General features: G+C 40.7%; 1 protein-coding gene across 1 annotated transcript; it reads left to right on the plus strand.

Moving 5' to 3' along the window:
* Positions 1-1,284: 1,284 nt before the first annotated feature.
* LOC148025617 (putative serine/threonine-protein kinase At1g54610) lies at positions 1,285-13,699 on the plus strand. The gene is made up of 8 exons (XM_087692826.1): positions 1,285-2,496; positions 9,262-9,546; positions 10,189-10,506; positions 10,599-10,826; positions 10,954-11,054; positions 11,511-11,625; positions 11,725-12,240; positions 12,347-13,699. Exons 1-8 carry the CDS (start codon positions 2,125-2,127, stop codon positions 12,701-12,703), a joined length of 2,292 nt encoding a protein of 763 aa, XP_087548952.1. The 5' UTR covers positions 1,285-2,124; the 3' UTR covers positions 12,704-13,699.
* Positions 13,700-13,958: the final 259 nt, after the last annotated feature.

A 13,958-nucleotide genomic window follows, 5' to 3' on the forward strand; every position in this document is an offset into this window, starting at 1 on the left:
TAAGGAAACAAATATGTAGCCACATTATATTTCTTCCTTTTTGTCTTCTAATATGGAGCATTTGGTGGTAGGGAACCACTCATATGTTAGCTCAATATAGCCTTAGCGAGCATGCTACGGTATGTTAGCATTTGATAGGCTATATGTATGTGCCCAAAATCTTTTGACTCTCTCTCTCTCTCTCTCTCACACACACACACACACACACACACACACACACACACACACACACACATAGATAATAAGCATGTAAACATTGGTTGAGACTTGCAAAATACTTTACTATCCACATTAGCATATTTGTATTGTTGCATAACTCAAGTTGTGAAAGCATCCTTTGTTAGAATGCTTTCTCTTGCTAATACCATCATAGGTGCTTTCTCTTTCTAATGCAAGCAAAGGTTCAACTTACCAACAATCATATTTGCTTCCAAATTCTCATGGACACTTCCCCCTTTGAGCAAGTATTTTGGTGGTGTATGAATGTGGAAGGACACATGGTTATTTGTGACGCATTATCTTATGTAAGGTACAAAACTTAGGGTGGTGTTAGGGGTAATAATAAATACACCATCACATGTAGCCATCTATAGAAACTTGGGGTGGTGATAGGGTAAGAATAGATACACCATCACACATAGCCATCTGCACATATACATACTTCATTTATCTCGAGTGTGAGGCGTACACAATCATCTATATCATCACTTAAAACCCACACAATTATAAAATATATTCTATAGAACGAATGAATAAAGACATGGATACAAAAAAAACCAACATTATCTAGAAGATGTTTAGGCCTCTAGTCATGGATAGCAAGAAGGCAACTAAAATTGGCAACATATGTAGAGCAAGTAGAATGCATGTGAGAGTTAGCAAACATGGGTTTTCTAAAGTCCCTTCCAAGTAATGCTTGAGATTGTTTAAACCCACAAAATAATTTCCCATGTATGCAATGTATGGGGTGTCTTAAAGGTAAGACGTACATTACTAAAGGTAAGCAGGTTGTATACTCTCCTCTAACATGTTGCTTGCTTGCTGTAGACTGTAAATCTCTCTCTCTCACGAAAACACAGATATTAATAAGACACAAATCAAGCATTATAATTTTCTTCTCGCCTATTAATTTGCCCTTGGAAATGCTTGTTGTGCATTTTAAAAGGGTATAAGCGTGAAGAGGGGAAGGTTGCATAAGGTTACTGCAAGTTCCAAGCATGGAGGGAGTGATAAGAAGAAGGGCGAGCCGCGAGACCCATCCCGGTCCAGGGACCCCCGTCTTGCCGGCCATGGGTGATAACGAGCCGCATAGCCCACATAGAATCCACAGCCCCCCATCCCTCTTTTCCCACATACATGCACATACACATACCTAGGCATCTTATGCAGTGGGGTGGGGGTGGGGTACTGTACAACACCTGCTCTCCTCCTGCTCCCAATTAGACTAGCTAAGCTGGCTCTTTTCTCTTCTGCTTAGGAGGCAGAGCAAAGGTGCTCTGCCCCCAAACCCCCTCCAAGAGAGAGAGTGCGTCTCTCCTCGACTGGCCATGGCCCTGTTTTGCTGAACATTTCAATCAAAGAGCATAACGCAAAGAGAGAGAGAGAGAGAGAGAGAGAGAGAGAGAGAGAGCAGCTCCCTAAGCGAGTCTCTTTACTCAGCCACTCCCCTGCCCTCGTCCAGAAGAGTGCTATTTACTTACTCTGTTTCCCCTGTTCCCTAGTGCAGTCCCCTTGTAGCCAAATCTTGCTCTTTTGCCTGCGTGTCCCACCTTCCTTCCCTCTCAAGGCCTTCCGTCCGCCTGCTTTTGTACAGAACGAAGCTTTTTCTCCGTAACAAAGACGAGTCCTGCTCGGAGGAACTCAGAGCTCTCCTGTCGTCTTTCACGCTCTTCTGCTGCAACAGCGCGGGCATCTTGAAGTGTGTGCACACTTAGTACAGCGGATATCGCTTCGGTCACACTTCTTTCCGCAGGATCTTAACTGCATTGGTGAACAGATTAGGGTTCAGCACTTAGAATGCAGCACAACCAGTGCTTGTTCCATTAGCCTCCCAGATGACAGCAGTGGAGCAGAACATGCAAACTTTGATCCTCCATTGTTAAGGAACCTCAGGGTAGCTCAGGGATGGGCTGCATTTGCGCCAAGGAGGCTGCTGCGCAAGACGATGTGGACATCCAGAAAGACAGAGTTCATGGATTCAAGAGGAGGCTCTCTGCATCCGCCAGGTTGAACCATGCCGAGGTCGGAAATGTTGGAAAGGAAAGAGAGAGCTTTAAAGCTAATGGCAGTGTGATCACTGAGGTCATCTCGGTTGATGAAAGGAGAGAGAAGCAGTGGATGCCAGTGCAGCCGAACCCCAGGCTGAGTAACCCCCCTAATCATATCGAAGGTGAGCAGGTAGCTGCTGGTTGGCCTGCATGGCTTTCTGCAGTTGCTGGGGAAGCTATAAAAGGCTGGATCCCCAGAAGAGCAGACTCTTTCGAGAAACTAGACAAAGTGAGCATTCTTCCAAGTGTGTCCTTTTTCTCTGTTTTCTTTCTTTTGTTAAGTGGGAAACGTAGAGCCGACAGATGGTGTCATGCTTTTTGTAACTATCTGCTTCTGGCTTTTTTGAGCAGAGGTTGATGTTTGGGTCCTAAGCCTAGCAGAGTCAGGCCGCTGTTATCCATCTCTGTAACTGTTCTAGTGATGTGGTCTTTTTTATCATCCTCTCTATTACTGTTGTGGCAATTTGATCCTACATTTAGGGGTTTGTTTGGCAATGTTCATTGTCAAGTGCAGTGTGGCAGAACTGAAAGTAATATATGGTTGATGTCAGTGATATGTTGGAGGACAACATGGGATTGCCCCATAGTAGCAGTGTATTTTCTGCAGCATGGGGCACACATTGCCTGGTTGAAGATCAATAGACCCATCTGGTCTTTTTTATCATCCTCTCTATTACTGTTGTGACTTTTTGATGGTCTTACATTTAGGGGTTTGTTCAGTGTGGCAGAACTGAAAGTAATATATGGTTGATGTCAGTGATATGTTGGAGGACAACATGGGATTGCCCCATAGTAGCAGTGTATTTTCTGCACCATGGGGCACACATTGCCTGGTTGAAGATCAACAGACCCATCTGGTCTTTTTTATCATCCTCTTTATTACTGTTGTGACTTTTTGATGGTCTTACATTTAGGGGTTTGTTTGGCAATGTTCATTGTCAAGTGCAGTGTGGCAGAACTGAAAGTAATATATGGTTGATGTCAGTGATATGTTGGAGGACAACATGGGAATGCCCCATAGTAGCAGTGTATTTTCTGCAGCATGGGGCACACATTACCTGATTGAAGATCAATAGACCCATGTTTTCTAAAGATCAGCAAGCAGATTACTGAAACTACTTTGTTGGAAGTTGAGAGAAAACATTGAAGAGTTTTCATTATTAGTTTGTGACTCAGCTGATTGCATAGCTGTGCCTGACAGTCTGTAGATTGCTTGGACGGAGATTGATGGACTCATGTGTCACAAAGATGAGCAATCAGTTGGAGTTGGAGATTGGTGAAACTGCTTTACCGAAAGCTACAAACTCTTCAAAAGCATGGTGCACCAAATTTACAGTGATCCACCATATGAGCCACTATATGAGATCCAACAATATTGAAAGAGTTGGAAGGAGTTATTGATTCAAAACAAATTATATACGATAAACAGAAAAGCTTGTAAATGGGAAGATTTCTTGAAGACACTAGGATTCTAGGAGTAATTTTATCGCTGAAGTATTGAAGGAAACCCTTCAACTTAAATGGATCGTGAAATTTTATTGAATATACAAAGAAATTATCTTTATGCACAAACAAGTGCTTAATTAGAAAGTTGAATGGATGCATAGGAGAAAATCCTTAAACTTGAAGGGATTGTGAGATTTTCTTGAATATGCAAAGGATAACATTCTACTCATTAACAAGTGGATGACTAGGAATCATATAAGACCATTTGTGTAAGACATGAATGATGATATAGGACCAACATGTACTCGTAGCACAATGCAAACTATAGTAGCATAATATAGAAACATTGAAAGGTGGGCATCAAGCTTATCTCTTGAGTCCCAATTAGCAACCGTAGAGCCAATATGAGCTCACCCCTAACTAATAACATAACATGCCAGGTTCCTAACATAAGGATCGCTGTCCCATACTATTGGCACAACTATCTTGATATTTGAATAAGACTACAATTAGGCCCGGAATCTCCTAAGATTGGACAAAAGAGTCCTTTTGTAGGACTCCTTAATTGCTCTAGCCTTTAGGATGCATTCATGCTTTATTGTTCAATTTTGTAGGTACCCATGTTGGATGTCAAGTATGTATCTCTTCCCTCCTATGATGGATTGCTATCCTCAACAACAATATGCTCAAGGACAAAGTCAGGAGAGTGACTCTCAATCAAGCTTACTAATTCCCATGTTGCCTTTGTCTCCTAGTAGTTCTCTCACTTAACTATGCACTCTTGTCAAGATTGTTTTGTTCTATAGTCAACTTCAAAAGTAAATTGGGATTTGACTAGAATAAGTGTGTCCTTCAGATGCAATGGCATCCTTGATCAAGATAATTTGCTCACCTTACCCCAACACTCTCTTGAATGGCTTATAACAAATAGAGGATGAACTTGCTTAGCTGAAAATAAATTGTATTGGTAGGATTTGCACACTTATCTTATTGGTAATTTGGAATGGTCCCCATACCAAGACTTGCTACTACACGAGATGTTGGAGTCTTGTGATATCTTCAAGTACACCCATAAGCCCTTTTAGGGCTCTTGATGACTCATGAGTACGTTGTTGATTAACGTCGATGCATCTCAACCCTATGGTGTTTCTATGCTTTTTGTAGTGATTGTGAAGTTTCTTGCACATTGGGAATGATATATTTTGTCCTTAAGTCACATGAGTATGCTATATGTTGTGAGGGAGTGCTTGGTAGTGTTTTAAGCAATCTTAATCTACGGAAGCTCATCCTCCTAATTAAATTAACTGGCGAGTTTTATGGATGCAACATGTGCTCCTTATGGAAGATTGCTTGCAAATGTATGGTTGTTAATGTTTCTCTGGTTGGAATACTAACAACCATCTTTGTCTAGTTGCCTCCCACAACCAAGGTCATATAGTGACCTTTATTAGTAGGGGGCAACCATACCTTGAAACCTATGAATATAACTAAATCAGTTTCAATCAACGATATCCACTTCAGATTAATGGTTTGTATAGGTTGTAAAAATCCTCCCAACCGATTTTTGTTGTCCGACTTTTTTGACATTGTGGACACTTGTTTAGTGCATCAATGCATCTTGACTTGCATAAAATTTGCTTGGGGATATTCTCTCGCGTAACAAGTACATGTACTTGCCTTGTTTATATGGTAATTGACTTGTAACCCAACCAATTTTTATTGTCCGACTTTTTTGACATTGTGGACACTTGTTTAGTGCATCAATGCATCTTGACTTGCATAAAATTTACTTGGGGATATTCTCTCGTGTAACAAGTACATGTACTTGCCTTGTTTATATGGTAATTGACTTGTAATAGGGTTTGTAACATCTCCTTTGGGGAGCTAGGTTTGGTCATTTGGTTTGCCAATGTTCTTTGAGCAAGGGGTTTTGCCTTGGATTAGTTGCTTAATCTTATCAAAGTGAGGATTTTTTGGCAATGCCTCTTTGGATAAAGATAAAAGTTAGTCAGGATTTAACATTTTGAAAAAATAAAGTATGAGTTTACCTTGGCGTTGAAATTTCAGCATGAGTGGTAATAAGCTCAAATGTGAAATTGGTGTAGTATAGGTAACAATGTTGGAGTTGCATACGAATGATAGCTAAAAGCTCATTTTCTTAAATAGGGTGCCCAATATCTCAACCTTAAGAGAACTTGTCAAGAGCTCGATAAGTTTAGCGTGGCATTCAATGAACTTTTGAAAGGAACTAAAAGAATGACTTTGTTTTGCCAAGTGGTTTATGGAGTAGACCATTCGAGTACTACTTCATCTTGGGCCATTCAATTCAAATGCCATTAATTGAGATGACATATTCGAATACAACTTTGTATTAAAATTCATGCTTTGATAGTTTTACATACAACTCTTTTGGCCTTAGAAAAATGTAACATGAGAGGCAAGTGCCACGTGTGTTCTTTGATGTAAATACTAATTTACAAATGAGCAATATTGAGGAAAACAACTATCCACTTCCTAAAGATGGACAAAATAAGCCATTGGTCATTTGTTGGCAAGTTGCATGAGTGTTGGTTACCTTAAATGCTAAATTGAAAATTGATAAAGACGAATGCTATTCTTGAAAGATGACCATTAGGACATCCTTGGGAACCTTAGATTGGTCTTGGTGAATTTTATTTGTGCCATAGACTTGGTTTATAAGTTTGTCCATCCTAGACAACAAATTTTTGCTTTTGATGGTCAATTTTTAGAAGCTGTCCTTTCTTGCGAGAAGAATGGGTGCTTCCTATAAAGCATTCGGCCACTTGGCAAGGTGTTACATTAATCTTGATCCTCTAGTTGTTCTAGTGTGAATACTCCCTCGTCCATGGGCACTTTTTACCTTCTAGCTGAAGAAGGGTTCCTCCCCTTTGTGCAAACACTCTCTTGGGGTGTAGTACTATAGTGGCTTAGGAGTTGCATCACTTATCATTCTCACATGATGAATGTGTCATTTGTAGCAATCTCTCATGCTCTTGTTGTTAATTGTTCATTGTGTGCGTGTTGCCAACATCGCATCAAAGCCATTGGTATCGCCACCATTTAGCTTGTGAGCTGTTGTGTTGTTAGCACCAATGCCATTGAGCTTCAAGCTCCACCTTCCTTTACACTTTGTTAAGTAGCTCCTTGATTGGGCTCTCCACCTCAACCGACCCTCTCTTTAGTAGCTCCTTAGTTGAGCTCTCCACACAAGCCACCTCCATTAGTAGTTGCCTCAAGTCTACCAGCATTGCATTGCCACCCCTGACACCTGCTTGTAACAGCCACCCAGTTACACGGTTTTGCAACTTCACTTTCTTCAATTAGTACCTATCGGCTATCCCATTGTAGTTGCTTCCACAAAGCAGCCTTGCTCTTCCTCCAATGTTGCCAGCACCACCATTCAGCCTACCGTCCATCAACAGTTGGATTGGCATCCGAAATTTCGGGCCTTTTGTTATCAACATTCACATTGGAGAAATTTGGGCTATTTGCAAATTCTACTAAACATTTGGTGATTTCCAAATTTGAGCTCAAATTCCTTGAACTTTGAATGAATAAATTTGGTGCATTTGTGAATTTTGCAGGAATTCATTGATGCCAAGGCCAGAATTCAGCATTACAAGGGACATTTTGAGACATTGGAAGTAGTTTTGTATCATATAGGCAGCATCCTTTTCTACATTCAGCTTTGACATCTTCATTTCAGCCGAAATTTGTTGAGTTTTTGCGTTTTGAAGTGCATTTCTTTTGTGCTGCACCCACAGAACGTTTTTATATAGTAGCTGATTGGATTTATCCGTCATCCAGAGCAAAAAAGGGCAGCTCAAAATGACTCACTAAATTTGTTTGGTGACACTAATAAGTCGAATTGCACTAACTACCAAAGCATATATGATGTGTCATTTACTTGTTGCAAATCAATTGCGGGGTCATATATTGGGTATTGAAGTTAGGCCAGCAAGCCTAGTGGTTCAAGCAAATGCAAGTTCATCTAGTTTATCTTTTGTCACTAGAGGGTTATTTGCTCTAGCTGTTGGTGCTCCTCCCATTGTTGATCAGTTGAGATGGGATGGAAAAGATGCCAAGGCACATACTTGGATTGCGTTGTCATTTAAGAAGCAAGTCATTCCACATATCCAGTTGTGCACACTGACCAAACAAGCATAGGAGGTACTTGCTTCTCTCTATTAGGTGCATGAGGCATGTGTTGCCTATTTGTGTAAGCAGCTCGAGATAGATCACTGTGGATACATGCGTTGCTTGGATGAAGGATTTCAAGGAGAAAGCAAGCAAAGGCTAATGCAAATCTATACTCTTTCGATAAGTTGCTATCTTTGCTATTGCAAGAAGAGCAGCCTATGGTTAACAGCTTGAGGATGGATAATTTGGCATTTGCAGCCAAACAATAAATACAAGAGGAAATCATCACAGCACTCTGGCTCTAAAGAAAAGGCAAGCTAGCTGGGGCCTCTTTTGACTGTTAACCCAATATTGTGTTCTTGAGTTTTGGTGTAAATGCTCCCTTATCTGCTGGCACTTTTTACCTTCTAGCTTTTCAATCTAGAATCTTAGGGTGTATTACTGAAGTACCTTAGGCATTTGCTTCTCATTCATCATTCTTGCATAGTGGATGCGACATTTCCAGAAATCTCTCTCTCTCTCTTTCTCTCTCTCGCTGAGCATTGACCCAAGGTAATGTTTCTCCATTCGAATCTTGTGCTTCTTATTAGATCAGGGAGGCTATCAAGACTTCTTAAATTTGCTCAAAACTTGTTCAAAAGTACTCTGTAAAATAAACAAAATATAGTACTTACCATTAATTACACATTGGTCATTCCTTATTATGCAATGCACCTAGTGTTCACAGGTTGGGCCTAGATTATGCATCACACATGCCTAGGGTTTAATGAATGGTTCTCAGTTGCACAGGCAGAATATTAGGAATACAGTATAGAAAGGAAGAATATTGATCACTCAGCTCTGAAATTCTAGATTGAATAGCTTATTTGGGTTGCACTACTCCTAGACAAAGGGAGGCTACTTTAATCGGCTTTTAATGGTTGATTTCTCAGCAGACATACTGCACTACTTTTTTAATGTTCCTCTGGATATGTCAAATTCCTGGGAAAATCAGAGGTAAAGAAAAACCTAACTGTTACTATCAGGGCTCTCTATTCCTTTTTGGAATCAATGATGAATGTGCCGATGGTTCTTTTACTGTGAAAGTTGTCAGACAGCAGTAGACCTATGTAAAGGTTCAAACAGGTAAATGATATACTTATAAATCTGGTGTACCTCAATTGATTTTGCAAATAGGGTTCAAATGTAACTATGATAGATGAGAGAACAAACTGCTTCTTTCAGTGTGAAAGTACTGTTTTTTGGCCATTAGTGTGGCCATCCTATCTAAAACATAGGAAAAATGCCAGTGTCTCTTATCTCAGAGAAAAAATGTGCAGAAAAATTAATATTGTTTTTTTCCATGTAATGAAGTTTGATCTGTGGTCTTTTTGGTATTTCTGTGCAGATTGGCCAAGGAACATATAGCAATGTCTATAAGGCACGTGATTTAGAGACTGGGAAGATAGTTGCACTTAAGAAAGTCAGATTTGACAATTTAGAACCTGAAAGTGTTAGATTTATGGCTAGAGAGATTCAAGTTTTGCGTCGCCTTGACCATCCAAACATTATTAAGCTCGAAGGATTAGTTACATCAAGGATGTCATGCAGCCTTTATCTGGTATTTGAATACATGGAGCATGATCTGGCTGGGCTTGCTGCTTCTCCAGGGACATCATTCACTGAGCCACAGGTAAGTCAAGGATGGAGATTGATATGCAGAATCATGCTGTGTTCTAGCCTGGTCTACCATAGTTCAAACACATAATGATACCTTGATTATTTGAGGTTGTTTCAAGCAGTTAAGCGTGTGTTACTCACAAACAATTAATTTATGCATCTGAGCTTCTTATTACCTTGGCATTTTTCTAGATCTTTTTTCATTTGTACTGGAGAATTATACTTAAGAAACTCAACCTTGGAAGTAAGTTGATTTTTGACATCTCAATCAAGACTCCACATATCTGCTTCCTCCATGATTCTTCAGAAAACAATTTCTTGCCTATGAACATAAATTTATTTTCACTTAGGCCTGTCATGTGGCTCTTTGATGAAACAAGACTGATTATGCAAAGACCAGTACGTAGGGTTCATCAGTTGCTAACATCTAAAACAAAACAGAATTCCCTGTTCTTCAGGAGGCTACTCTCTTGGATCACAAAGCTTACTGAGCTTGATGAACTCAAGCTGTCAATGTATCTAAATGCTTATGAATGTGCACATCTTAGTATGACGTTTTTTGTGTGCTGTTGGATATGCTTGTCGCTTAGGGTTCAGTCAGCTGTCACAATATAGACTTTTACTTAACTGAGAAAGTTTAGCTGTGGACAAACAGGTAAAATGCTACTTGCAGCAACTGCTCAGAGGTCTTGATCACTGCCATAGTCGTGGAGTCCTTCACCGTGATATAAAGGGATCCAATCTGCTTATTGACAATGGTGGGATTTTGAAGATTGCTGACTTTGGTCTTGCCACATTTTTCCATCCGGATCAAAAGCAACCTTTGACCAGTCGTGTTGTCACATTGTGGTATCGTCCGCCTGAACTTCTGTTGGGGGCTACTGAGTATGGAGTTGCTGTAGATCTGTGGAGCACAGGGTGCATCCTAGCAGAGTTACTGGCTGGAAAGCCCATAATGCCTGGACGAACTGAGGTTAATATTCTACATCTTCCTATGACATTTTCACCTTCTGTAACCTGCAGGACTTGGAACTTTATTAAACAGATGAGCTATCACTTCTGCAGGTGGAACAGTTGCACAAAATATTCAAGCTTTGTGGCTCTCCATCTGAAGAATATTGGAAGAAGTCAAAACTTCCACATGCCACTATTTTCAAGCCAAAACAGCCTTATAAGAGGTGCATTTCTGAAACTTTTAAAGACTTTCCCCCATCAGCTTTGGTTTCACTTGAGACTCTGCTTGCTATAGAGCCAGCAGACAGAGGGACTGCAGCATCGGCACTGAAAAGTGATGTAAGCAATGCTCCTTTCGATACTTGTATATTTCTGACGGTTGACTGTTTCACACAACATGTGAAATATGTTGGGAGTGTGAGCCTGAAGATCTACTCCATGATTTAAGCATTCTAATTTGTTACAGTTCTTTACCACAAAGCCTTTAGCATGTGATCCATCGAGTCTTCCCAAATATCCCCCAAGTAAGGAGTTCGATGCAAAAATACGAGATGAGGAAGCTCGAAGGTAGGCCAGCTCTTTGATTTAGCATTTAATGCGCTCAATGTTAAGTGGCACTTTCTATTCATTTGTGCTTAATAAACTGTTTTAAGTAAACCAAACAAGTCACCAGAATTATGCAGTTTTGATATCTGGGTTTCTCATTCAGTTTTAGTTGTGTGGTGCTCATCTGAAACAAACAACAGCACTGACAAAAGGAAGCACCTAAAACAAACAAAAGCACAAACAAAAGGGACAGTTATAGTTGCTCTAAATGTCAGATGTCTTGCATGAGGGTTTCTTTAACTTCAGAAGTTTTAGATGGAACTGAATAATTATAAAAAAAAGAATTGTTTTTAAATATGCTAATGTTGCTTAATGCCTACAACTGCTTGTCATAAATGGTGCTTACACGCATAAAGATTTGACTACCTTAGTTTTGCTGCCTTTGCTGGATCTTAATCTTTATAGACATTCTGCCAGGCAAAGAGCAGCTGGAGGAAGAGCGCATGGTCCTGATGCTACCAAAAGAGTTGGACACTCCAGCAAAGCTGTTCCTGCACCAGATGCTAATGCAGAGCTTGCAGTATCCATTCAGGTAAATCTCTTTCTCTAGTGTCATGCTTCTGAAAATGTGGCTAAAAGCATTCTATTCGTTACTTTACATCTTATGACCTAATGTAAGTTACCATTGCAGAAGCGGCGGATGGCCTCACATGCTGCAAAAAGTAAGAGCGAGAAGTTTAACCCCAAGCAAGAGGATTCAGCTGTGGGATTCCCTATTGATCCTCCTCGTCCAACAGATGGGACATCTGGCCATGTACCACATACTGGTCGTCCAGGCCCAGTGGCAAACCCTGCTGTTGGCTTGAAAAATCTGAAGGAAGATGATCCATCAATGGCCCCTCGTTTCCCCTCACGTTCATCCAAGGGTCTGAGCATGCCTGATTACAAATCACAGCCAAGTTTTGGTCCTCAAACTTCAGACTTATCTAGTCTTTCTACATTGGTGGCTGCTAGGAACAATGGAGAGTTTCCTAAGCAGATGACTGGTAGCAGGCAACGGGATAAATTCGTAGGGGGAGATGGCCTTCAGCACAGCAACAAGCATGACCGCTCTGACGCCACAGATTTGACAGTGCACCGGCCAGAGTCAAAGGGGGTGGAAGGGTTTCAAATAAAAGAGTCTGTTCAGCGTGATCGGCCAGCTCTGGTAATTGTTTCCTAACTTTGTTTCTTTGCTCTCCTTTGGATTTATCTTTTTGAAAAGCTGTAATTTGATGGTAAGTCCAGATTGGCTAAGCTAAGGGTGGGTGCAGGGGTTCAATGGGCAAGCTGAACGAATACACTTCTCTGGGCCATTGTTGCGGCCGTCAGCAAACCTTGAGGACATACTAGGAGAGCACGAACGTCAAATACAGCAAGCTGTACGGCGATCTCGGAATGACAAAGGAAAAAACCATCGGGGTGCACCTTTCCAGAAGCCCTGGCCCGGTGGTTCCAATGGAAATTCAGATTTTCCGGATTTTGAGAAGAGGTATGTACCACCACCAAGCAGCAGTGGCCGTTGGAAGCCACCAAGGCCACAGTCCACTGGAGAGATTGTGGAGATAGGGGAAACAGAGCATGGGCTGTCGTCTGTGATGGAGAATTATGAAAGGGAGCAGGAAACATGACCTATGGTTCCAGACCACAACTGGAGAAATTTCAAATGGCCTTTACATCTTTCAGCTATTATGTTACTGGACATGTGCTATGGTATCAATACCTTGCACAGATGTCACAAAATTGTGGAAGCCAATAGGAGTTAAGGAATTACCTGGGTCTGAACAGAGTGACAATTCCATTGTTTCACTGTTGCAGATAATCAAGTTCAGGACTCCTGGAGAGCTGCTTTTGAATCATCAAGCCACACTCTCCATCAGTTTTGCCAGTTAATCTATGGTTCCAGCAAGCTTCACTGGTTAATATTGATGGAGGGGCTTGATGTTCGCATCAAAACTTGATTCCAGGATGAATCATGTAAAAGGTCACTGTTGTATTTTATCAAATGGTGTAGATTTTTAACTCAGCTGAAACTGCTGCACCCATTATTTGTGCTGCAGAATGTTTGGCTCTTGAGAACCCAAAGATGTCAAGCAACTTCGAAATGGACGTGTCTAGTTTGAAGATCTCCTTGCTTGGATATTGAGTGTGATGCTGTTCCCTTAAATTCTTATCCCCTGGGTTTACAGAAACTGTGCAGCCAAAGCTGTGTGTAATGGTTTGTAAGTCACATTATCGAGATGAAGGATGGCTTCGCTTTTGTATTGAAGCCTGTAGATGAATTATGGGTAATGCTTCGTTTGTACTGCTTAGCTTAAAGAAATTTGTCCACCTACAGAAAGTGCATCTACTAGCAAAGAGTTGGATTATATGGTGAGTCTGTGACTGCTGCATTTGACGCCATGGCTTGGCCGATAATTTGCCCAGGTTTTCATGTCATTATCAAGCTTGTGAGGCATACACCAGTGAGCTGCTTTTCATCTCTGGGTCCAGAGTAAACAAGATGCAATTCGACCTTCCAGGATGAAGATAATTTAAAGCACCTTCCCTCTTCTCCTTTCTAACAGTCACATGACTTTAGTATCAGCAGGTAAGGCAGTGTCCTTTGGTATGAATCCATTGCTATGAGAGATTAAGAATAAATAAAATCTCTTCATCTATTCAAGTTCATTGGTCCATTAGTAAAAGCATATTATTAGAAGCTTTCACCCCTCTCATTTCCAATTGATTCCTATCATTTAATAAGCCATTTTTATCGTTAGAACATGTAACCCTGACATTGGTTTGATCTTTTGTCATTTTTGATGGAAAAAAATACGAGGGTAAGTGGAAACTGTATAAAATAGTAAGTCACTGTTGAATGGTAATGGTAGGTGGTTTATCTAT

This window comes from Lygodium microphyllum, chromosome 14 (genome assembly GCF_053477565.2).
Source record: "Lygodium microphyllum isolate KBCC chromosome 14, Lygodium_microphyllum_v1.1.10, whole genome shotgun sequence".
NCBI lineage: Eukaryota > Viridiplantae > Streptophyta > Polypodiopsida > Schizaeales > Lygodiaceae > Lygodium > Lygodium microphyllum.

What these genes read in the sequence shown, in the direction of transcription:
- LOC148025617 (XM_087692826.1), top strand. Translation starts at nt 2,125, where the DNA reads ATGGGCTGCATTTGCGCCAAGGAGGCTGCTGCGCAAGACGATGTGGAC. An exon ending in TAATGCCTGGACGAACTGAG is followed by an intron (nt 10,507 to 10,598) that starts GTTAATATTCTA and finishes TCACTTCTGCAG; the next exon opens with GTGGAACAGTTGCACAAAAT. An exon ending in AGCTTGCAGTATCCATTCAG is followed by an intron (nt 11,626 to 11,724) that starts GTAAATCTCTTT and finishes TTACCATTGCAG; the next exon opens with AAGCGGCGGATGGCCTCACA.